The 23,169-nt window shown below is 39.7% G+C and overlaps 1 protein-coding gene across 4 annotated transcripts in view; it reads right to left on the reverse strand.

Moving 5' to 3' along the window:
- Nucleotides 1–23,169, reverse strand: part of elavl4 (ELAV like neuron-specific RNA binding protein 4) — a 117,735-nt gene that overhangs the window by 63,418 nt on the left and 31,148 nt on the right. For all 4 annotated transcript variants that reach the window (XM_047374829.1, XM_047374826.1, XM_047374827.1 and 1 more), the window contains one exon: nt 1,042–1,128. In XM_047374829.1, the coding sequence (XP_047230785.1) occupies nt 1,042–1,128 (87 nt within the window). The remainder of the gene's footprint in view (nt 1–1,041; nt 1,129–23,169) is intronic.

The following is a 23,169-nucleotide window of genomic DNA, read 5'->3' on the forward strand; positions in this document are numbered from 1 at the left end:
AGTGAACGTTATCCTGTGAGTAAAGTCTCCAACCTTAGCTATGGATCCCTGTAGCTCCTCCAGAGTAGCTAAGGGCATATTGGCTGCTTCTCTGATTAATGCTCTCCTTGCTCAGCCTGTCAGTTTAGGTGGATTGCCACATGTTGGTAGATTTGTAGTTGTGTTGTACCTTTTTATCTGGATGATGGATGGAACAGTGCTGTGTGAGATTTATAAAAGCTACCTAACATGCAAAAAATATTTACTAACTAGGTGACTTTGGCAGGTAATTGGCTGCTCTGGGTTTTATTTATAAGTATCAGAGTAAGGGGGGTTGCCACACATTTTAGATTTCTCTTCTCTGCTGTTAAACATTTCAAAACGATGTATAATTTTGCTTCTACTTCACAATTATGCACATCCTTGTGTTGACCTGTCACATAAAACCCCCCAAAATAAGTTAAAGTTTATAGTAGCAATGTGAAAATAAGCAAAAAAGAAGTACAATGTGTATTAATACTTTTGCAAGGCAAAGTAGTTTAGTGAAAGCCTTAAAGAAAAGTGCATGGGAGAAAAGTAATACTGGGGAAGGTTTAAAAAGTACTTGAGTGCTTAAAACTAATGACAAAAATCAAAGAAAAGCAAGGTAAAAATGTGTCTCTGAGTGCCTTAAAAGAAGAAAATGTCTCTCTGAAATGTCACAAGGGACCTGTGTGAATACTTTTAACCATTACAGCGTGAATATGTAGATAGAAATTTAAATTTAACACACATGTATTGATTTCAAGACAAAATGAGTGTCAGAATATCTATTGAACTCCCTCAAATAAGTTGAAAAGATGAAAACGTCAGCAGCAGAAACAGCTTCCTCTGCCACGCATTCTCCCTGCTCTCTGCACTCTAAACCCCCTGTTCATCAATCTCTGCTCCACTTCCAACTGTCCCAGTCAGCAGCATCACCAACCAGTGCGCAGGTATGTACACAGTGAAACATCAGATTATATCACTTCATGAGTGTGTAAAATGGCTGGGCCATCCATTTGGCAGAAGTAGTCTCCTTACCATCTTTGGCTGTGTCAGCAATCCCTTCTCTGCCCAGCCCTGGAGCTGTGGGAGCTCTGCCTGACGCCACTGTGTCTCTGTCGACCCCTATGGAGCGGAGCACAGGGAGGGAGGAACGCACAGCCCGCCGTCAACATCATACACTCACTTTTCAAGGTAAAGGTAATGGTAGGAATTGGGGAGTGGAAAAGGGGGATGATCAGGGTGTTGGGAATGTGGCATCTTTTTTGAAAAAAAACACTGCTGCGCATTTAAATTTACCACAAGTTAAAACCAAAACAAAGACAGGTAGTTCAGGAGTATGTTTTCATAGGCATGACAATGGAAGTGAACATTAGGAATTGCGAGACATGATTTCAGTAAATTACTGAATTTTTACAACAAAACAAATGTGTCCATTGAAATTTGTAGATGGGTGTTGTGACTCCAGTGACCTTGGCAGGGTTTATAATAAGGGCTTTCCTCTTGCTCTGAGGGTAAACAAGCCTCTGGTTGAAGAGACAGAAACGGCACAAATGAGCAGGAACTCCATTCACTGGAGCGAGGTCGAGCTTAAACGCCCGTAGCTACCTATGGATGCTACAAGAGCCAATTTAGCGAGAGGGGAGGAAGAAAGAAGGTATGACCTCTGCCTTCATTTACTCCTTCAGAGAGACGAGGAAGGGAGTGAGGGATCAGTTGGGAGGGAGAATAAAAATGCAAGGGTTGAGTAATGGAGAAGACACTTCCAATTGTTCAAAGGAAGGGAGAGGCAGAGGTGGGAGAGAACAGACAGAGTCTGCACATGTTCTGTTGTCAATGTGTCTTGTAAATTCAGGCAGGAATGCATAATGGAGGTCTAAATGAGAATGAAATGTCAGTTAGAGAGGAGGGATGAGGATAGGAAGGGGAGAAGAGGTCAAAGTAGAAAGGAAGACATGACATCTTCCAGCTGACAGGAGGAGGTAAATATTTTTGGCATCATCAAAAAGACAAATCATTCAAGCCTCTTCTTGTTTTAGTGTGGCGAGGGTCAAAGGATCACATTTGAAACCGGGTTGGGTAGAACATAAATGTGGTTGGGAAAAATTGGTTATGAAGATTTAATTTTGTTTACATTTAATAATTTATTTGGTGGTAAAGACAATTAAAGACAATTAAGGTGGATGTAAATAATTAACACACATCTGTTTAAATGCAAGGTTTTGTGAAAAAAATAGCTGAGGATGAATCATTTAGAGCTTTTCCACTTTGTGGTCCCAATGTGACCTATAAGCTGTACAACTCAATTAAAACAAATACAAATATTTTAGGGGAAAAACAATAAACTAAAATAATGTGGTTAAAAAAGTGTCCAAACTCTTAAATACTCTATCAAGCACTTTTTGATTTTATAAAAGCACTTAGTATTTTTGGCTAGGGCTCCATCAGCTTGACACGTCATTACTTGCCAATATTTGTCCTTATTTCTTTGCAAAAACCCTCCAAATACTGTACGTCAGATTGTGAGGGCATTTCCTTTGCACAACCCTCTTTAGATCCAACTGTGGATTTTCAACTACAACCGCTCTGGTTGAACCCTCAAAAAATTTAATCTTTGTCTGGTGAAACCATTCTTTTGTTGCTTTTAATGTCTGTGTTTGGGTCAATGCCCTGGTAAAAGCGGGAGTTCCTATTCATCTTCTGCTTTCTAGCAGAAGCCTGAAGGTTTTTTTGCCTGGTTTTGACTGTTATTATGTAATAAATATTCCCTCCAGCATTACTAAGGCCAGAGTTCTAGTTGACAAAAACTACCCCTAAGCATGATACTGCCATACCATGCTTCACTGTGGGTATGGTGGTTGTTTTTTTAAATATTTGGTGTTTTTTTTCCCCACAGCAAACAGGATGGGTGTTTTACTGTATAAGAAAAATATACTAGCTTTTCACCATACCCAAAGATATGAAAAATATTGGAAATGCCACATAGCCAACAGAAATTCCTGCAGCTCCATTAATGTTGCTTCAGACCTCTTGGCAGCCTACCTGAACAGTTTTTATCTCAACGTTTTATACATTTTGGAGGGACATCTTGGTAATGTCACTGTTGCATTATAGTTTCATCACTTGATAATGACGGTATTTACTGTGTTCCATATTATATCTAATGCCTTTGAAGTTCTTTTGTACCTTTCTTCCAACTGATCTCTTTTGACAGTGTGATCCCTCTTGGAAGGTCTTTACAGACCATGGTTTTTGCTGTTAGACGACTTAGAAAATGCAATGAAAAGTTTACTGGAGAATCTGAAGTTCATTTTGGGTTACATTGAATGATGGCAGATGTTTATTGATTGCGTTGTACAGGTCATAGGTCACATTAGAGGTGAAAAATGATCTTAATGATTTTTCTTGGTCTCCTTTTTAAATCACAGGGGTGTGTAGAATTTATATACACACTAAAGATGCACATATGAGACCATATGAGAGTAGAGTTTAAACAATGACAAGAATAACTAAATCCCAGGGGGTGGGGGGTAAGATGTCTTGCCTGGTCAGAACTTAAAGCCAATGAATACAATATAGCATAACTGACCAATATTCTTTAAATGTATGTAGTATGCATATCAAAAAGATTATTCCCTTATCCTTTAAAAGTAAACTTGAAAAGCTTCCCTGAAAAAAGGAAATGTTAGGCAGAGGTGAAACATCAAACACAATTTTCACTGACTCTGCAAAGCCGTCACTTTACATACTAAGTGAATGGCGTGCTGCAGCAAGCAGGCAGTGCTGGATTTCGGTCATATGTAGAAATGCTGTGATAAAAATGTGGGAAGCAGCAAGCAAATGCATATGAGTCTCGTTTCCAACAGTTAATGTAGCGCAGGGGTGCGAAATGTCGGGAAAATGAAGCTTGCATTTCTTAGAGGGAGAGTTTACGTCTCTGCATTTCATTTTCGAACCACTTTTTGATGCTCAGTGCTCAACCATTTGATTAAAACAAAAAAGTTCCAGGTGACACATACACACACAAACACCCACACACAGTTTAACCTTCCTTCATATCCTCGCTATGGTTGTGTTTATCACACAGCAACACACATGTGCTGCTTCAGATAGAATCTGCAGTGCAATTACACAAGCCAACCACTGAGATGAAAAACCGCTCATGGATACATTTTCAATTATTCAGGGAATACATTTCAGTCGGCTCTCAGATGCTGGAAAAAGTTACTATATAATCAATACACTGTATAACATCATTAATATTTAAAGCCACAAAAGTGCTTCCTGTCTCTTTGGGCTCACGGCCAGTGGGATGTGGGCATTGCAGTCAAAATAGGACAAGCCTTCTCCACCTACAGCAAAGAAACATTTGCTTTTCTCTAATATTTGAAAAATTCCTTTTTAAAAAGCCTCACACAAAGTCACCTGGAGCACATTTAGACTGAAATTTAAAACGAACATGATTGAGAGGAAGTCTGCTTTACTTCCTTACAGCATGGTCAACGTTGTCACTCCTTGTCTGCTTTTAGTCAATAAAACTACCATTATATTATTGCTGGTCTGGTGCAAGCTTGCCTCTCCCCCTTTCTCTTACAGAGCTTAGACAATCAATTTACCCTGACTTGGCCAGTACAGATAGAGGCTGGAGAAACTGCAGAGCAGACGCTGAGATGCAGGATCACTTCACAGATAGACACACCACCTGACAGCTACAAAATGGAGCCAGTATTCAACTAATCTGACTTGATAAACTTTGTCTCACAATCTTGCTTCAGGTGTTATTTTTCTTCTGCTTTTAGTTAAACCTTGACCCTAAATTTAATGCAACTACAGAGATAGAAGAAACCACAGGTTCGCCTTTCTCTGCACCCCAAAGCCAACACCCTCTTTCCTTTACTGAAAGTGACTCTGATTTGAGGTTCCTATCAAACCGACTGAGACACAAAGAGATTAATACGACTTTACTATCTCAGTTCCTCTGCCGGTTGGGTTGCGTGTAATGCTCTCTGTGCTATTGATTTTATATTTCTCTCTCCTCTTCCTTTCTTCCTGGCTGTCTCTCCCTCTCACCATCGCTCCACCTCCGCCAGCCTCTTCCGAGCCTCTGAAACGTCCTGCAGGTCAGACGGATACTGGGCCGGATCAATCAGGGAAAGTAATCTGGGACGCCTCATGCACGCAAGCAGACACACACACATCACAAGTACTGAAACACACACCCTTCCTCTGATGCACTCTGGCCTGCCTGCCTCCAGTCTCATCGATCTGCATCTACTTTACCAAATGGATTCTTCTCTTCTATCCCCCTCCACCTCTTTTCTCCCTGTGTGACTCAGAATAATAAATGTTCCAGACTGTGCAAGACGTGTATGTAAGCAATTTTTCATTTAACTTTGGCTTGACTTTTTTCCCTCTACCGCCTCTCTTCTATTTCTCTTTTCCTTTTTGTGATGTTCCAGTCGTTTATTGGGATTGATGCAGCTTTCTCACAGATTCCTTTGTAGTCTCTGTGTAGTGGGTGCACGCTTGTGTGAGGTCAAATGTCATGATAGAATGTGACCTAAGTTACATCAGGCACCCTAACAGAATCCAAATTTACTGATGGATTGTTTTCATGTCGAAATTGTATACTTTTCCAGACTGAAGGTTTCAGAGTTCTCAATGCTTTATGTTTATTTTAAAATGCAAACTACAAACGTTAACATGGAGGACAGATGAAAGGAAGAACACAAGGAAGGTGGGTAGATAGGAGATAAGCAGTGGGTGCTTGACATTTTGCCCCTTCCCTATTTTGTACTTTTGAAATTTTTGTCTTTTTGTACGTAACTTTCATGGATGTTCTATATCCACTTTAGCAACACACGTCTACCTCAAAGGAATATCTTTTAAATTGGTTTAGGTTTACTGTAAATATGGTCATGCAACAAAATTAGGTCATGGCAAAAAGGTTGCTCAGTTAATTTTGGTGTGATCAGGGGTCATAAACTCAGCACCCACAATCAGGAACCAGAATTCCAAACAATTGAAGTATGGTGTTTAAATAAAATCTTCAGAAAATAAATAATTATTAAATGAAATTACACATGAGTAAGAACCCATTTTTTCACAGGTATATTAACAGGTGTGAAGAAAACTGGGGTGAACATACCCAGAGGTACTATCAGCCGACTCCAATAAGAATGAATAACATGTGTTATTCAACCTTAGAGATCTTAATTTCACTTTGTTCCTTCCTACTTCTATTTCACACCAGTAAACAAACCACTTTCATGAATTATGGAGAAAAATGGTCATAAAAAACATGAATATCCAAAAAATCAAATATAACAATTTAATTGAATATTATCTATTACAGCCTACTACCATATATTTGTTTTGGCTCTGATCCCTATTTGGCATCAGCTGACTGTTATAAAATATGTTACAGATCATGACCCCTGATCATAAATGACTCCAGGTGACTTCCTGCGGGTATTTATTATTTACAAGCATATTTCCCCACAGTATACTGGCGTGTATGAATTGATGCATGGTCGATATGAAACATCCCGCAGTAGATGACATCAATTGAAAAATCAAGTATGAAACAACTGAGATGCGAAATAGCGCAGGGGCAAAATAAACAGCACAAATATTTTACTGTACAGTTTTCCTCAGACTTCACTACAGATTTAGTAAATAAACTGAAGTCATCTTATTATTTTTTAATGGCTGATGCAAGTTTTCCACTCATGGTTAAAACTAAAAAGTTATACTCCTTCGTGGGCAGTCAAAAGAAAGAACATCCAATGCTTTAAGCACAATGACCTCTCATTCTATACAGTTAAGAGCAACATAATGCCTGTAACACACACAGATATTAAAGTCTCCATTGCTCAGCCACACTGTAGGAGGAACTGGAGCCATTTGTCCACTGGCTGAATCCCAACTCTGCACCAACGCATGCAGAAAATTGTTGAGCATCTTGACTCTAGAGATGACACTTCAATTTGTGCAGCTCCAGTGACTGGTGCTCTGCAGATCCTCCCCTGTGGGGGTGTGAGATCAGTTGGACACCTGCCTGGCCGTTTGGCCGAAGCCCGGAGCACAGGGGACCGGGCCTTGGAATGAAAGGCCTGGCCTTGCCCGTCAGCCCGATCACTGTCCCTGAGCCCCCCGGCCCTGGCCCGGCCCCTTCGGCCCTCATCACTGTTCATCTAGCTTCACTCCTGTGCCAGTAGCAGTCCCTTGCTCTCCCCTCTTTGCTCCTAATTCTTGATCCAACTGTCAGCTGTGGCGTCATCCCTCCTCTCAGACATCAAATCCCCATCAACAGCTTGCCAGCCTTTGTCTCACTTCTTGCTGCTGCAGATTGCACCTCCACTTCCAGCTCAAGCTGAATCAGTAAGATGTCTTTGTGGTGAATTAGTGTCTGTCCTGTTGTAATCCTGGGGTGTGACAAATGGCAGTGATCGGCCGAGGCACTAAGGACATTTTGTGGATTAAACAGGCTAAATCGTTGTCCCATTCCAGGCTTTCCCCTCTCTAATTACATTTCAATGTGGGTAATGGTTTTAGTGAAGATGTTATCTGACTAGGGCTTCACAATATATAGAAAATATATAGTGTTTACAGTACTAATATTCCAACCACAAATTTGAAATACAAAATTCCAAATGTTATGAATTAACAATCTGCCAATTATATATTGGCAGTCAATAGTATATTCTGCCTGTTTGATGCACCCTTATTATGGTTGATGCTAGCAGAGAAACGATTCCTCAAATAGTTTGAGTTCCTCGATTACAAAAATGATCTGCCTCTCGGCTTCGTTAAATTCCGTTTAATTATTCAGTGTGTTCCAGCCGGTCGGTTATTTGTGTTGCACTATGCTCTCACTTCCGCTAATAATAGCCTACGCTGCTGATGCGTAGATGCCAAGTGCAGTTATCAGCTACTGAGGGAGATGGCGAGGGGTGAAAAGAAGTGCAGAGATCACTTTAAATTTAACAGAAAAGAAAACAGTACTGTTTGTGTACTGCTTAACTGAATTAGCTTTCCATAAAACAATGCATAATTCCATAAAATGCAACACCTGAGCAGGTAACATTCTTTGCAGCACTACATGGGAATGTGCAGGACATCGAAAAGTAAGGTTCGAAATACAAATTTGCTGTTTACCTTTCTGATAGTTAATGTGTAATTATTTCTTGTCTGTTCTTGCATTAAAAAAAACAGGAAGAGTGTAACTTGGCACTTAAGAACAGTACAAGGGTTCTATTTTATCCAGAAGACATTCTGCTTTTTGATGTTTAAAAAATCTTTTAAAAAAATTCAGAATACAATATGCAAGAAACACTTTATGCACTCTTATGTTTGTGACCATTTTCACTACAGAGGCAGCTAGCACTTTATTGATGCTAAGTCAACCAGAAAGGGCTGGGCTTTTGACACGTTGATGTTAGAACCTTTTTTATCTGCGGATGCATCCTTTGCAACAAAATGTTCAAGTGCACACTAAAGAAATATTGTGTTATTGCATTTTTAGCAATATAATGTTGATTTTTTTAAAAGAATTGAATTATTTGTTTACTTGCATTTTTTCTTTTATGTATTTCTATTTTTCAGAAAATAAGCTTAAGCAAAAATCTACAGAATGTGCCAATATTTTATCCGATTGCTTTATTAATCGTAAGAATAATTGATAGAATCCTCATTTACTAAAATATTTGTTACCTGCAGCCCTAGATGATGCTTACACATCACAAAAATGACAGCCTGAGACACTGATGGTCCAGATCCTGGATCCTTTACATCAAAATGAAAAGTGACACAGGGAGGAATGATAAAAATATGTGGATCTATTGCAAGCAATATTGCCAATTATATCAAGGGTTTCTGCAAATTTTGGTAAGATTAATAAGACTATTATTTAAAATTTAAAACTCATATAAGTTATAAAAAACAACCAAATGACTTGTTTACTTCATGGCTTAATTTTATTTTACTTATAACCTTAGGTTTGTTACATGAAACAATATCAACTTGAATATGTGTTTTTTTTCAGTAGTGGTATTAATGATGGGTTTCGGCCAACTATTTAAACGCTAGTTCCCAAGCCAAACCTGGTTAATATACAAGTGAGAGCTGTGGAAAACAAAATGTTAATTTTAGTAAAACATAAAAAAAGCAAGTTTAGGAAGAAAAATCTTTCTGGGGTTTGCGAGGAAGAGAATAAATTCCTTTGCCTATTGCTACCCTGAATCATGGGTAAAAATGCACGGATTAGGCTTTTCTGGTTTTGTTTGAGGTCTGACCTACTGACTTAAATTTTACCAATCCAGAATATTTTTTTCCAAAGGACTATGACAAATAGAAGAGAAAAATGTGCTTCAGGTTTCCTGACAGAGGAATTGGTTATGAATTTAACAGAAAACTAAGGAATTACAAGAATATCTCTATTTATGAATCAAATTATGTATCCCAACTTTTATGAATTTTTTATTATTTAAACTAAAACAAAAAACAGAAAAAAACATCAAATATATGATGTCGGTTCATGCATGTATAGTCTAACAATAATACGAGATTATTTAATAGGAAAATCTATTTATTTTATTATTTGATCTACCAATTACCAGTCAGGGCCAATCAAGGGAACACTGACCTATTCTGATATTTGGCTAAATGATTGATGCGTCTCTAATTGTGGGATCTGTAGTTTTTTTCACTGTATAACTCCAGAATTCCAGAGGTACAACTCACGCAACAAATGAATGCTCATTTATCACATTAATCCAAAAGAAAGTTGATGGACATAGCAACTAATGAACAAGTTTACTGATTTAAGGCATAACAACATTTATTTTAAGACCTAGTGTGAAAAAATCAGTTTATTTAAGCCTTTTAAAGGTTTAAAATGGAGAATATTAAATTTAAGACTTTTCATAACTTTCTGAGACCATGCAGGAACCATTTACATCAAGACTGAATGATTTTGTCATATTGTTCAGTCTGATATCTAAACAACCTTTAGGACTTATTCAGCTTATAACAGCCTTGTTATTATTACTAGTAAGATTGATGACTTATGCAAATAAAGGAGCAGATTTGAAATTGTAGGGCAGTTCTGCTGATAATATGAAAGTCACTGTTTTGTCTGTTTTCATATGAAAACAAGGTTTTATGTCTTTTTCCAGATATCACAACAGAAAACCTACTTGCTAAAACCGCACTAAGATATTGTGAAACTTATTGTGACTGTTCTTTAAATAAACATAGTCTACGGAACAGACCTGCACCACTGTGAGATGCATTTAAGTGAAAAGCTAGCACTTTTTTCCAGTGCTCATTTCTGTGTTGAGCTGAAGTTGCTTTTAGTTATAGGCTGGGACACAGAGTGGAGGATGTAAGAAAACAGCCTGCGAGGCCAGGAGAGCGAGGCAGGCTGATCCGACTGAGTCAGCAGCACTGTGTGTCATGACAGAGGACAGCACTTCCACAAGCGGCATGCAGGTGAATGGGACTGTGCACCTGTGCAGGCAATCATCCGTAGGTGCGAAGCTGCACACTATCAAAATGCACTGATGCACATTACCTATTTGCACGTGTGACTATGCTCACAGTTACAGTGTCCAACTGCATGTTTTCGGTTACAATTCCAGCCAACTACAAACATCTGAACACTGCTTAATCATGCAGCTATGCTCATTTGCTGGCAGGCTAAAAAAGTCCCTAAAGGTGATAAGAGTCAAAACTGATACTTCTAACTGCTCTGACTGAACTCAATTTGCAGCACAACACACAGTATGAGTTCTAATTAAAACTGCTTTGAGGCTGGAAGTGGTGATATTGGATTTGTTGAAACAGGTATTTAAAAAAAAGCTCTAGACAGCCTGAAGATATATAAGAACAATACCTACAGCCCAGCCCAGAACAGGAGTAAGGTAGGGGCACATTTATGGCTGCTTAGCAGGAGCAGAGCTCTACCTAATTTAATCACTGTTCCACCATCAGACACATCCTGATTGTGTCTGTGTTGGTGAGTGTGTGCATGTCTGCGCTGCAGCAAAGGCATAGAGCTCCAGCACATAGACATTAGCTGACCATTGTACTCAAGAATTCATTTCACAGTCTTGGGTGCTGTGTAAGTGTATGTTCGTTTGTGCACTAGTGTGTCTATATAATCTGCTTATTGGTTTCCCTCTGAACCGGAGCTTAAATAATCTAATAGCTGCAAGGGAAAAAAAGGACAGCCGTCCGTCATCTGTCTTAATGAGTTAACAGTTTGATAGAAGCAATGAATAACTCAAAACTACATGTACTCGTACTCGTCGTCTTCCGCTTATCCGGGACCGGGTCGCAGGGGGAGCAGACTCAGCAGAGACACCTAGACGTCCCTCTCTCCAGACACCTCCTCCAGCTCATCCGGGCCCATGGCCTCTGACTTGGAGGAGCTGATCTTCATCCCAGCCACTTCACACTCGGCTGCGAACGGCCCCAGCGCATGCTAGCGGGGGCCAGCAGGACCACGTCATCTGAAAAAAGAAGAGACAAAATCCACTGGTCCCCAAACCAGACCCCTTCCGGCCCTTGGCTGCATCTAGAAATTCTGTCCATAAAAGTTATGAACAGGACCAGTGACAAAGGGCAGCCCTGCCGGAGTCCAACATGCACCAGGAACAGGTCCGACTTAGTGCCGGCAATGCGGACCAAACTCCTGCTCCGCTTGTACAGGGACCGGATGGCCCCTAATAAAGGACCCCCGATTCCATACTCCTGGAGCACCCCCCACAGGGCATCACGAGGGACACAGTCGAATGCTTTCTCCAGGTCCACAAAACACATGTGGACCGGTTGGGCAAACTCCCATGAACCCTCGAGTACCCCGTAGAGGGTATAGAGCTGGTCCAGTGTTCCACGGCCGGGAGAAAAACCACACTGCTCCTCCTGAAGCCGAGGTTCGACTATCGGCCGGACTCTCCTCTCCAATACCCTGGCGTAGGCCTTACCAGGGAGGCTGAGGAGTGTAATCCCCCTGTAGTTGGAACACACCCTCTGATCACCCTTCTTATGTAGGGGGACCACCACCCCAGTCTGCCAGTCCAGAGGCACTGTCCCCGACCACCACGCAACGTTGAAGAGGCGTGTCCTCCTTGAACCGCCACCTTAACGTGGTAGAGGGGTTTGAGTGCTCGGATGATCCAAGAGGCTACGTTGTCTGGGGCTAAATGCCCCTGGTAGGGTCTCCCATCGCAAACAGCCTCCAGGTGATGGGTCAGACAAAGAGCGGTTCAAGAATCCTTCATGAGGACTAGTACATCGAGGCACGTGACGTCGCCCGGTACGGCGAAGCCGGAGTCCCACCCTGGAGCCAGGCCTGGGGTTGGGACTCGCCAGAGAGCACCTGGTGGCCGCGTTGCTCCTCGCGGGACCCGGCCGGGCCAAGCCCAAACAAGAGACGCGAGGCCATCCCCCAGTGGGCCCACCACCTGCACGGGGAACCGTGAGGGACCGGTGCAAAGAGGATTGGGTGGCGGACGAAGGTGGAGACCTCAGAGGCCCGATCCCTGGATGCAAAACTACATGTAGCTGCAGAGAAAGCAAACGCTTTGCCAACAGTGGAACAAGCTGAAAGCTAATTCCCTTCCTATTCCAAATCACTTGGAAATCATCTTCTTCTGTGGAGTGATGTGTCAAATAATTTAATCACCCAGTAGGTTTAAACTATATTATAAGACTACAGAATACTAGCAATTAAAGATCTTTTTTATTTAAAATCTTTTCTGCTGGCCTTACTGCTGGTCATTAATTATTTATATTAGGAGCAGTGTCCAAGTCACGCCACATGTGTGAGAGAGTAGTCGCTGTGAAACAGTGTTTTATTTTAAAGCAAAGAGAAATAATACAGAGTTCAGCATTTTATATTAGCAAATAGCATGATTAAGAAAGTCTCCATAAGTATTCAACAAAAAAACGTAGATCACCTTCTGTCATGTTTCATGACAGAGACCGGTATCTCAACAGGATAAAACAGAGCAAATTTGTTGTACTGTATTGTACTGGTGAAAGTCTTGCTCTCTCTCACTGCAGCATGAATGAACCCAAGGCAAGTCTCAACATGTCATCGTAAATACAGTTTTCTTTAAAATCACTTCTTACATCTCTGTACTTAAACATCTCACTGATGGTGAAAATGGCTAACTTTGAGTGCACTTTACTCAGCAACAGTCTTAGGCAATCCATTTTTTTGTCTATCCTCAGGAACAAGAATCGTGTATGGGTCCCTCTATCTTAAAAACACATTCTTTATTTAGCCAAGTTTAAAAAAAGTTTAAAAAATGAGTACACCCAAGCCTTTTCAGTAAAGCTAGACTTTTGTTGTCCTATTCCCTATGAAATTAAAATAAAAGCAAAAAACTATCTAATCCATCTGCATCCCCTACATGTAGTTATGGCCTAACTGGTATCATTCTTGAATTACAGTTCAAGGGCTGCAAATGGCCTGTTGGCTGCACTTTGGACACCCCAGACTTAAGAATAATTTTCAATTTTAACAGCTCACTGTCTTGGTCCCCTTATGGATGCAATTAAGCTGCCTATTCCAAGTTATTACACATTCTACTTATATTTCTGATTGTTAGAGCCTCACATTAAGTAACATTAAGTATAAATTCTTACAGAAAAACTGCTCCAACAGGAAAAGAGAGAAACAAAGGCCTACAAAGGATAGAGGTGCAAACAGCGGAGGCCTGCGGCAGACCAGCTAAACCATTAAGAGTGGCGTGTATTCAAATGAGCAGATAAATCCCCCCTGCTGCTGTACAGTGCAGAGTAATTGAAAATGCCCACAGGAGGCTATCTCTGCTCATATACTGTGGCCTAAGCCATGGCGACAACATAGAAAGGTGGTGGCTGATTGCTGTAAAAAAAAAAAATCCTACAACAGTGTGAGTCTGACAGTGAGAGCAGGAGAGCCGTGACAGATAGCACACTTCTCTCTATTTTTCTCATTTTCTCCGTCCCTGTCTTTTCGTCCTCTACACCCAATATCAATTTAACAGGTGCTGATCATGCCTGCTGGTGATGTTTATCTGGGGTGATAAGCACTGAATGGCACTTTTTCCTGAATTTCCATCTACATTTCCATGTGTAGGATAGAATGCAACCCTCACAACTTGCTAATATTCCACTTTACTCAACTCAACAAATATCAATATTTCCTGTTGTCTGATAACAACACAATCACTGATCACATACTGTATTAGTGAGGAGGAGGCTTTCTGTATAAAGTAGCTTTCCATTTTAAATTGAGTCATCTCCAGCATTATGATCTTTATATAGGGCGGACCCATCTTTATGAGTCATCAACCACAGTTTGACCTTCCATATCCCTCCTACCCCTGTGGAGTTATAAAACGTTGCCATGTTTTGTGCTAGCCAGCAAATTAGCAAAGTAATTAATTTCAGTTGCAAGTATTTTTTATATCCACTGGCAGATTTAAATGTAGTATGTATTATAGTTTCATTAAACCAAGAAGATGGTTTCTGATTTAAACTGAGACAGGCATAATCCAAAAGATAAGAAAACAATGGAAAAGGAGTATCGATTAAAGCAAAAAAAAATATTTATCAGTTTTTAATTTACATTTTAATAAAAGAAGCAAACCTTTCCTATAATTGCTGACCAGCTTTTTACATGTTTCCACTGGTATTTTACCGATTCATCTTCGGTGATGAGAGCTTTCTAAAAGATTGTAAAAGAAAACAAGAAAAACATTGTAAAAGAAAATGTTTATACTAACCCAAATGTTCTTTTCCTCTCCAATAATCTGAATCCCACGAATGTAACACAAGAGAAGGAAAACAGACTTTCAAGTGCAAAGAAATTATAAACAATTTGCTTGCTTAATTTGAGACTATGCATTCTTATCCATTTCCCATTTCACAGTGCAATATTTTCCATTCTGAAATTTCCATGTGTTTTCAGCCAATTTTAAACATCTAAATAGAGATGTTAATGTGCACCATTGCAGAAGAATTTTCAGACTTGACGCCTTAATTATGTGACAAACAAAAAAAGTGAAAAACAACCGACTCTAAATAAAGCTATAGGGTACAAAAATATAACAAGAAACAACATCTCTCTGCTTTTCTCCTAATAAATATTTGTTTTAAAATCCAACTGTCCTTACCTGTTCCATCACCTGAGCAACATGTGCACATTAAGCATCTACAGGTACATGTCTGCATGTGCAGTTTAATTGGCAGCTATATAACAATAACATTCAACTTTTTAAGTTAAGGTATGGACATATATTTCCAAACTCTTAATTTTTAATCTCTGTTAATTTAACCCAGACATAGAAAGACCAGACCTAAAAAAAAATACGACAAAAAACAAAACCAAACGCCTTACTTTTCCAAGCCTATCAAGACATAGTAGGAATCCAAGTAGGCCCTCCGTGAAGAATATGTGATTTAAAATGGAAAGAACACCTGAAGTTCTGTTAAATGTGAATACTCACAATAGAGAAAATGGACCATTCCCGTCTAAAAGAAAACATCAGTAGGTAAGATTAGTCTTTAATGCTCCAGTGTGAACTCTACCATATATTTTATGTTTACACACTAAGACATCAGTTTCTTAGATCATATTACCATAACTAGTGATTTTTCAGTGAGCTGGCCTGTGTTCATTATTTACCAATTTACCTTCGACCGGTTCTGACTGATGAATGGTCAAATACTAAGAATCAGATGTTTAGTGGATCATAACTGAAAACCTCCACTTTTTCTGTCTGTGAACACATCAGGAAACATGTTGCACTGTATTTTTCATTTAGTTTAGTCAAAACCTGAAAGGGTTGGGACACATGTTTTGATGTATAAATAAGGATAATGTTCATTGTCTGTTGGATTTAAAACTTCTGCCTTGATAAAAGAATGTGTTGTACATGTCCCCTCTGATCCATGTTTGTAGCATTAATTGTTAAACTAAAACAAAACAATTGCATAAATAGACATGCATATGTTAGAAAAAAAACTGAATAAGTGTCGGCCCGTAAAGGCCCGATCGGCTCATCTCTAAACAAAACCTGACATCCTGGATGATTTGTTTCATGTTAGAATTTAGGATTTCCTCCACAGAAACTGGCTTCAGCAAAGAAGGATCTTCCATCATTTCTTTATGAGCTGTTAATAGGCTGTTAATCTTCTTTAAACAGAGATAAACAATGCTTTACAGTAAACCTAATGGAGCCATCATTGAACTTTCCAATACACCTAAATCCAGCTTGTCTCTGCATCTTTCCAATATGGACTGTTACTGTTTAGAGCAGTGGTTCCTAACCTTTTATCCTAAGAAGCCCCTCTTCTTATACTGTAATTGAGCTACCATTGAGCTCACATGCACACTTGTGCGTGCACACACATCTGGATGCATTCATATAATGCACACTGGAGGCCAAAAGGAAAAACTCCTAATTCATAATTTGTTGCTGGTAAAACTTTTCATATTTTTTATTTCCCTGAAAACAAACAGCCATCTTAATCTCCCCATGCCTCTGTCCTGGGATCAGATTTCATGATGTAGCAGTTCTTAAAGCGTTTGCTTTCATTGTGAAAATAAGCTAAATCATCCTACATGTATCCAGTAGTGAATGAGATACAGCATAAACCTCAACTCATCTGATTGTCTGAAACATTCCAAAACCTTTTTTTATCGTTGTCTGGAAACTTTTTCTCTCACTTTGAATCAGCCTGAAAACAGGTAAGAATCATCAGAGCTGCGTTTTTGTAAGCCGCACTCCTGTTGATAGGCAGGTTCTGTATTAACAGTATATCAGTATACAGGTCCTTCTCAAAATATTAGCATATTGTGATAAAGTTCATTATTTTCCATAATGTAATGATGAAAATTTAACATTCATATATTTTAGATTCATTGCACACTAACTGAAATATTTCAGGTCTTTTATTGTCTTAATACGGATGATTTTGGCATACAGCTCATGAAAACCCAAAATTCCTATCTCACAAAATTAGCATATTTCATCCAACCAATAAAAGAAAAGTGTTTTTAATACAAAAAACGTCAACCTTCAAATAATCATGTACAGTTATGAACTCAATACTTGGTTGGGAATCCTTTTGCAGAAATGACTGCTTCAATGCGGCGTGGCATGGAGGCAATCAGCCTGTGGCACTGCTGAGGTCTTATGGAGGCCCAGGATGCTTCGATAGCGGCCTTTAGCTCATCCAGAGTGTTGGGTCTTGAGTCTCTCAACGTTCTCTTCACAATATCCCACAGATTCTCTATGGGGTTCAGGTCAGGAGAGTTGGCAGGCCAATTGAGCACAGTGATACCATGGTCAGTAAACCATTTACCAGTGGTTTTGGCACTGTAAGCAGGTGCCAGGTCGTACTGAAAAATGAAATCTTCATCTCCATAAAGCTTTTCAGCAGATGGAAGCATGAAGTGCTCCAAAATCTCCTGATAGCTAGCTGCATTGACCCTGCCCTTGATAAAACACAGTGGACCAACACCAGCAGCTGACACGGCACCCCAGACCATCACTGACTGTGGGTACTTGACACTGGACTTCTGGCATTTTGGCATTTCCTTCTCCCCAGTCTTCCTCCAGACTGTGGCACCTTGATTTCCGAATGACATGCAGAATTTGCTTTCATCCGAAAAAAGTACTTTGGACCACTGAGCAACAGTCCAGTGCTGCTTCTCTGTAGCCCAGGTCAGGTGCTTCTGCCGCTGTTTCTGGTTCAAAAGCGGCACCTGTAGCCCATTTCTGCACACGCCTGTGCACGGTGGCTCTGGATGTTTCTACTCCAGACTCAGTCCACTGCTTCCGCAGGTCCCCTAAGGTCTGGAATCGGCCCTTCTCCACAATTTTCCTCAGGGTCCGGTCACCTCTTCTCGTTGTGCAGCGTTTTCTGCCACACTTTTTCCTTCCCACAGACTTCCCACTGAGGTGCCTTGATACAGCGCTCTGGGAACAGCCTATTCGTTCAGAAATTTCTTTCTGTGTCTTACCCTCTTGCTTGAGGGTGTCAATAGTGGCCTTCTGGACAGCAGTCAGGTCGGCAGTCTTACCCATGATAGGGGTTTTGAGTGATGAACCAGGCTGGGAGTTTTAAAGGCCTCAGGAATCTTTTGCAGGTGTTTAGAGTTAACTTGTTGATTCAGATGATTAGGTTCATAGCTCGTTTAGAGACCCTTTTAATGGTATGCTAATTTTGTGAGATATGAATTTTGGGTTTTCATGAGCTGTATGCCAAAATCATCCATATTAAGACAATAAAAGACCTGAAATATTTCAGTTAGTGTGCAATGAATCTAAAATATATGAATGTAAAATTTTCATCATGACATTATGGAAAATAATGAACTTTATCACAATATGCTAATATTTTGAGAAGGACCTGTAATAAGGCTGCATTTCCGACACAAGCAGTTCCTTAAATCATGATACAAATATGACTGGCAACCTGTCACCGGTATTTCCTGCCTGTCTGTCACTCTCTGGACCGGCAATGGATAGCTCTTGGAAGCCACTCCGTACAACCTGCACAAACGCTCATACACCACATCCCTGGCTTTGGAGCCAACCCTGTTGTTGCCCATATAAAGGTTTACTACAGAAATGTTTGGTACATGATTTATATATAACGTTTGATTCAGGACGCTGCATCTGCTTGTTGGTCCCAGTGTAAATAGAGATTTATGGCCTTGAGTAGTGCTGTTTTAACCATAAATCCACCTAAAACTGATTATAGGGTAGTTAAATTTGTTATTCTATGTGACTATAATTCCATAAACAGACTTCGCATAAAGCAGCTGTATGTGTAAAACCTTCATTTAAACTTTTGATCAATATTTGGTATGTGTGCCAAACATATTAACGGCCTCTTTGGAATTAAAGCCTCACCCCGTCCTCCAAGCTCTCAAGAGCCACTTTTAGAAGGACGGGGCCCACAAGTTGGGAATAACTCAGTGATCCCAGCTGATGCTCTAAAGAAATGCAAGATACAAAACTTTTCAAATGTGTAAGGTCAAAATCTTTTTAGACTTCTAGTGAGATTTAGTTATACTAAACTCTCTTGTTCAGCCATATCTCCAACATGATGGTTACATAACAATTGCACATCTAAGTTCACAAACTGAGGTCCCATTTTTAAAGTCGACCTATACATAATGTTTTTTTTTTCTAAAACTTGATATTGCTCCAGCACATTTTTCATGTAAAAAAAACAAGACTTAGCCAAGTTCTACTTGCCAGAGGTCTTGGTCTTTTTTACTAAAGTTCACATAGATTTATGCTAGATATGTCTACAGTGGTCTACAGTAAGGGAGGAAGATGAGAAAGAAAGTAACGACACAAGGAAGCAAAGAATGAGGGACACAGGAGGGGAACAGATGGATGGAAGGGAGGAAGAAAAGTAAGACAATAGGAAGGAATGAAGGCCACAATGTACGCAGCAAGGGAAGAAGAAAAGAATGCCACAAGGAAGAAAAGGAGGAACCTAAGGAAGGAAGAAATAAAAGGAAAGACACAATGACGTATGGAGAAACTGAAGGTAGGAAACACACATGAGGGAAAAAGTTAGCACACAATTAAAGAAGGAAAAAAAAAGAAGAACATGAGGAAAAGAGAAAATATGAAAGGATACACAAAAGAGAAGGAGGAAGGAAGGACACAAAGAAGGCAAGATATAGAACTTAGGTAATGGGACAATGAATTAACTGTTGAATTGCAAATATTTTTCTAAACTCTTACTTTCTTTTTTATACTTATTCAGACATGGAATTTTGAAATCAGTGTGGTCGAACAGATGGTTTAGGTCTGAATTTTTACACACCAACTACTGATACCATACCGAAGACTGAAAGCTGTATGCTTTGTTCCCAGGCCCAGATGTGTCTATTACCAACCACAATGCTGCTATTTTGTAGCATGTTCAGTTGCATGCTGAATCTATAATTTATCCGGCTACAGAAATATATAAATGTTTAACACGTCAGAGGCGGCGGAGGCCTGTCAAAAGCATGACCTTGAAACGTCCTTTAAAACATCACAAGGCAGCGGCGCTGGAGCCAGTTAAGCTGCCAACGCCGAACAACAGGCAACACGACACAGCTGTACTCTAACTCGTACTCGTACACACAATTCCTGTCTGACTGCTGATGCCCCCCTCCCAACACCTTATTCCTTTTTTTCCAGGGATGCAAAATGCAGATGAGAGGAGTCAGCCGCTTGTGCACAGTCTCAGGAGAAACTGCCAGCCAAATCTGAACATCTGTATGAATACCAAAACGTGCAGGGTACAGTCTAGGATGCTAGAGAGAGTGTGAAGGAGGAGGGGGAGACAGAGGAGATGAGTGGATTGAAAAGAGTGAGGGAAAGTAGACAGGAAAGCCAGTGCGCCTCTTCCTTTATGTGTTTTCGACTGAACAAAGAGATTCAGACGCATTCCTTCCACCGTATTTTCCATCAGGATATTTATTCTAAAAAAGCAGCTCTGCACAACAAGGGCTCGGTCCTGTGTTTGCTAGTGGGCTGAGGCGCTAACACTCCCCAGCTGATTATGTGTCTGTCTGTAGCAGTTTGAGATGCTGCCAAAGGAATTAGGTCTAGTATTTGTGAATGTTGCTCCCCTCGCAGCAGAATGCCTCGCCGTGCCTCTCGGATTTCGCTCGTTTTTAAAACAGAGCGAGGAAGAGACAGAGAAAAAAAACAACATTTTAAATAAATGAAGAAAATCACTGTGGATGCCTATGAAATTTTAACATAACCATTTTGTGAGTCTTCATGTATGTTTAGGCTTCACACAAAAGGAATATTTAAAAACCAAAGCGTGCTAATTGGGACAGGAGATTTTGTTTTTTTTAAGAAACATCTTATTCAAACAGGCTTTGGGCTCATTAACTGCTTCCATCCTGCTTTTGTTTGAAGGAAAGTGGAAAAGACATTTAAAGATAAATAATATTGTGCTATATCTACTCTGACACTGTAGTGTAAAACGATGATAGGCATTACGTGTTCATAAAATTAACTAAAGCTTGCTTAAAGTATGAGAGGAAAAACTAAATAATCTCAGTAGATCTGTCATATTTTTAAAAATGCAAATCATTATAGTAGTTGAATTTTTAAACACCACTCCCACATATTTATAATGGAATATGCTATGCACCATTAATCTACATATTTTAAATAAAAAAATAGCTCAAGATTAAAATTGTGTCATTGATTTAATCAACACATGAACTGTCAAACTAGTTTAAACACGGATGTACGTTGGATGTTAATCACCTTTTATCAATGTGGGACAACCATCCTCATGGAGACATTTATTTTCTTTGTTGTCATAAATAATCCCACAAGATTTTAAATGCTACCAAAGAAAAAGCAACATTTCCATTCATTACTTTATCATCCATGTTACAGACAGAATCCAACTAAATGACCCAGGAGTCATTATCACCACTATCTTTATTCTGCTTTAAAGCTCCGTACAGTTAGTTGTCACTGTTAACATTTAGCAGACAGACCTCTGCCCACATGTGTCAGCTCCAATGAATTCTTCACACACATGCACATGCAGCTACAGAGTGGGCATTTATAACAACAGCATAAATAACACTTGAAAAACAAAGACACAAACACACTCAATGGGACCATTTAAGCCCATCTAAGACTCAGCCCTCTTAACTTAAAGTAGGAGACTACTAAAAGCGGGTGTTTACCACTTGTCCTTGTCTGAGATGCACTTAGTGAAAGTCAGGACGACAACTATTCTGCATGTTGATGAAGCATTTTCTTGGTTGCTCTCTTGTGTGTTGTGCATTAAGTAGAATCGATAATAAAGTTGAATTTGACAGGAGTCATCCACCCGTGTAATGCCTGGCACTTTTCATCTCTGCCGGCTTATCTGAAATTTCGTTGAAACCGACAATGAAACCTTCAGTAGTGAAGAAGCTTCACGTTAAATAACAAGCTTTTTCATCTTAAAATTAGTATATGAAAAGCAGAAGGCTGGTTTACATGAATTGACTGAGTCTGTTAGTGAGATAGTTTTATTATAAGAGGCTTAACATGGTGATGAGGGAGGTTTGCTGCTTCAAATTGAAGTTCAAAACTAAAATGTAGACATTAAATGTACAGACTTTTAATTTATAAACTGATTTGAGTAAAGGTCTGTTGTTATTCTTATTGTTATTACTTCTCATCCAATAGTGGTGCACCGATGCTAGCACGGTTGCCTTAAAGCAAAAAGGCCCCGGGTTTAGATCTCGGCTGGAGTCTTTTTGTGTGATGTTTGAATGTAATCCATGTGCATGGGTTGGTTCTCTCCGGGGACTCTGTCTTTTCCCACTCCCCCAAAACATGCATGCTAGATCAACTATTAAGGGTGAATATATCCATGCATGGTTGCTTGTCCTTTGTGTCGCTGTGATGGACTAGCCACCTGTCCAGGGAGACAGGACAGGTGGGATAGACACCAGCCCCCCTGTGATCCTGCAAGGAATAAGATGCCATAGAAAACCGATATATAATCACTATTATGAAATATTTCTTGACATTGCCAGCCAGATTTACATGAAGCCTAATCTATAAAGTCCTGTCTTACATGTTTTAAGTCTGATGATGACTAAACAGCAGGAACTCAACAACAGATCTGTGACAGATCTGTGTGTAACACAAAATCATAAATCCTTGTTCCAAATACTTGAGTTTAATAAACAGGTATTATTATTAACAATTTAAGGATCATCACAAAGGGTTAAAATTAAAGAAACCTATTTAAGGCTTGATTATTGGCATGTGTAACATAAAAAGCAAATCTGCCGAGAGTAAGCCACAGACAGTATTTGGCATGAGGACAGTATAAGAAAGATTAAGAGGTAACTGCTTCTCTGCCAGAACATCTCCATCTTTTCTTTTCGTAATGTGATTTAGCATTGGGTTTAATCAGCTTCTAGTTAACCATGTCACTCTGCATGTGGATAAACGTCAGTGGTTCCTCTAAGACACACACACACAAATAAAACTACAGAGAACTAATAAGACAGACATGGGAAATAGAGATGCACTGAGTAGCCTTTTACTGGGCGACACCGCTTTCTGTTTTGTCCTTTGAGGTTTGAGCTGCTAATTCCAATTTTAAACTAAT

Source organism: Girardinichthys multiradiatus, chromosome 9 (assembly GCF_021462225.1).
Source record: "Girardinichthys multiradiatus isolate DD_20200921_A chromosome 9, DD_fGirMul_XY1, whole genome shotgun sequence".
NCBI classification, from domain to species: Eukaryota; Metazoa; Chordata; class Actinopteri; order Cyprinodontiformes; family Goodeidae; genus Girardinichthys; species Girardinichthys multiradiatus.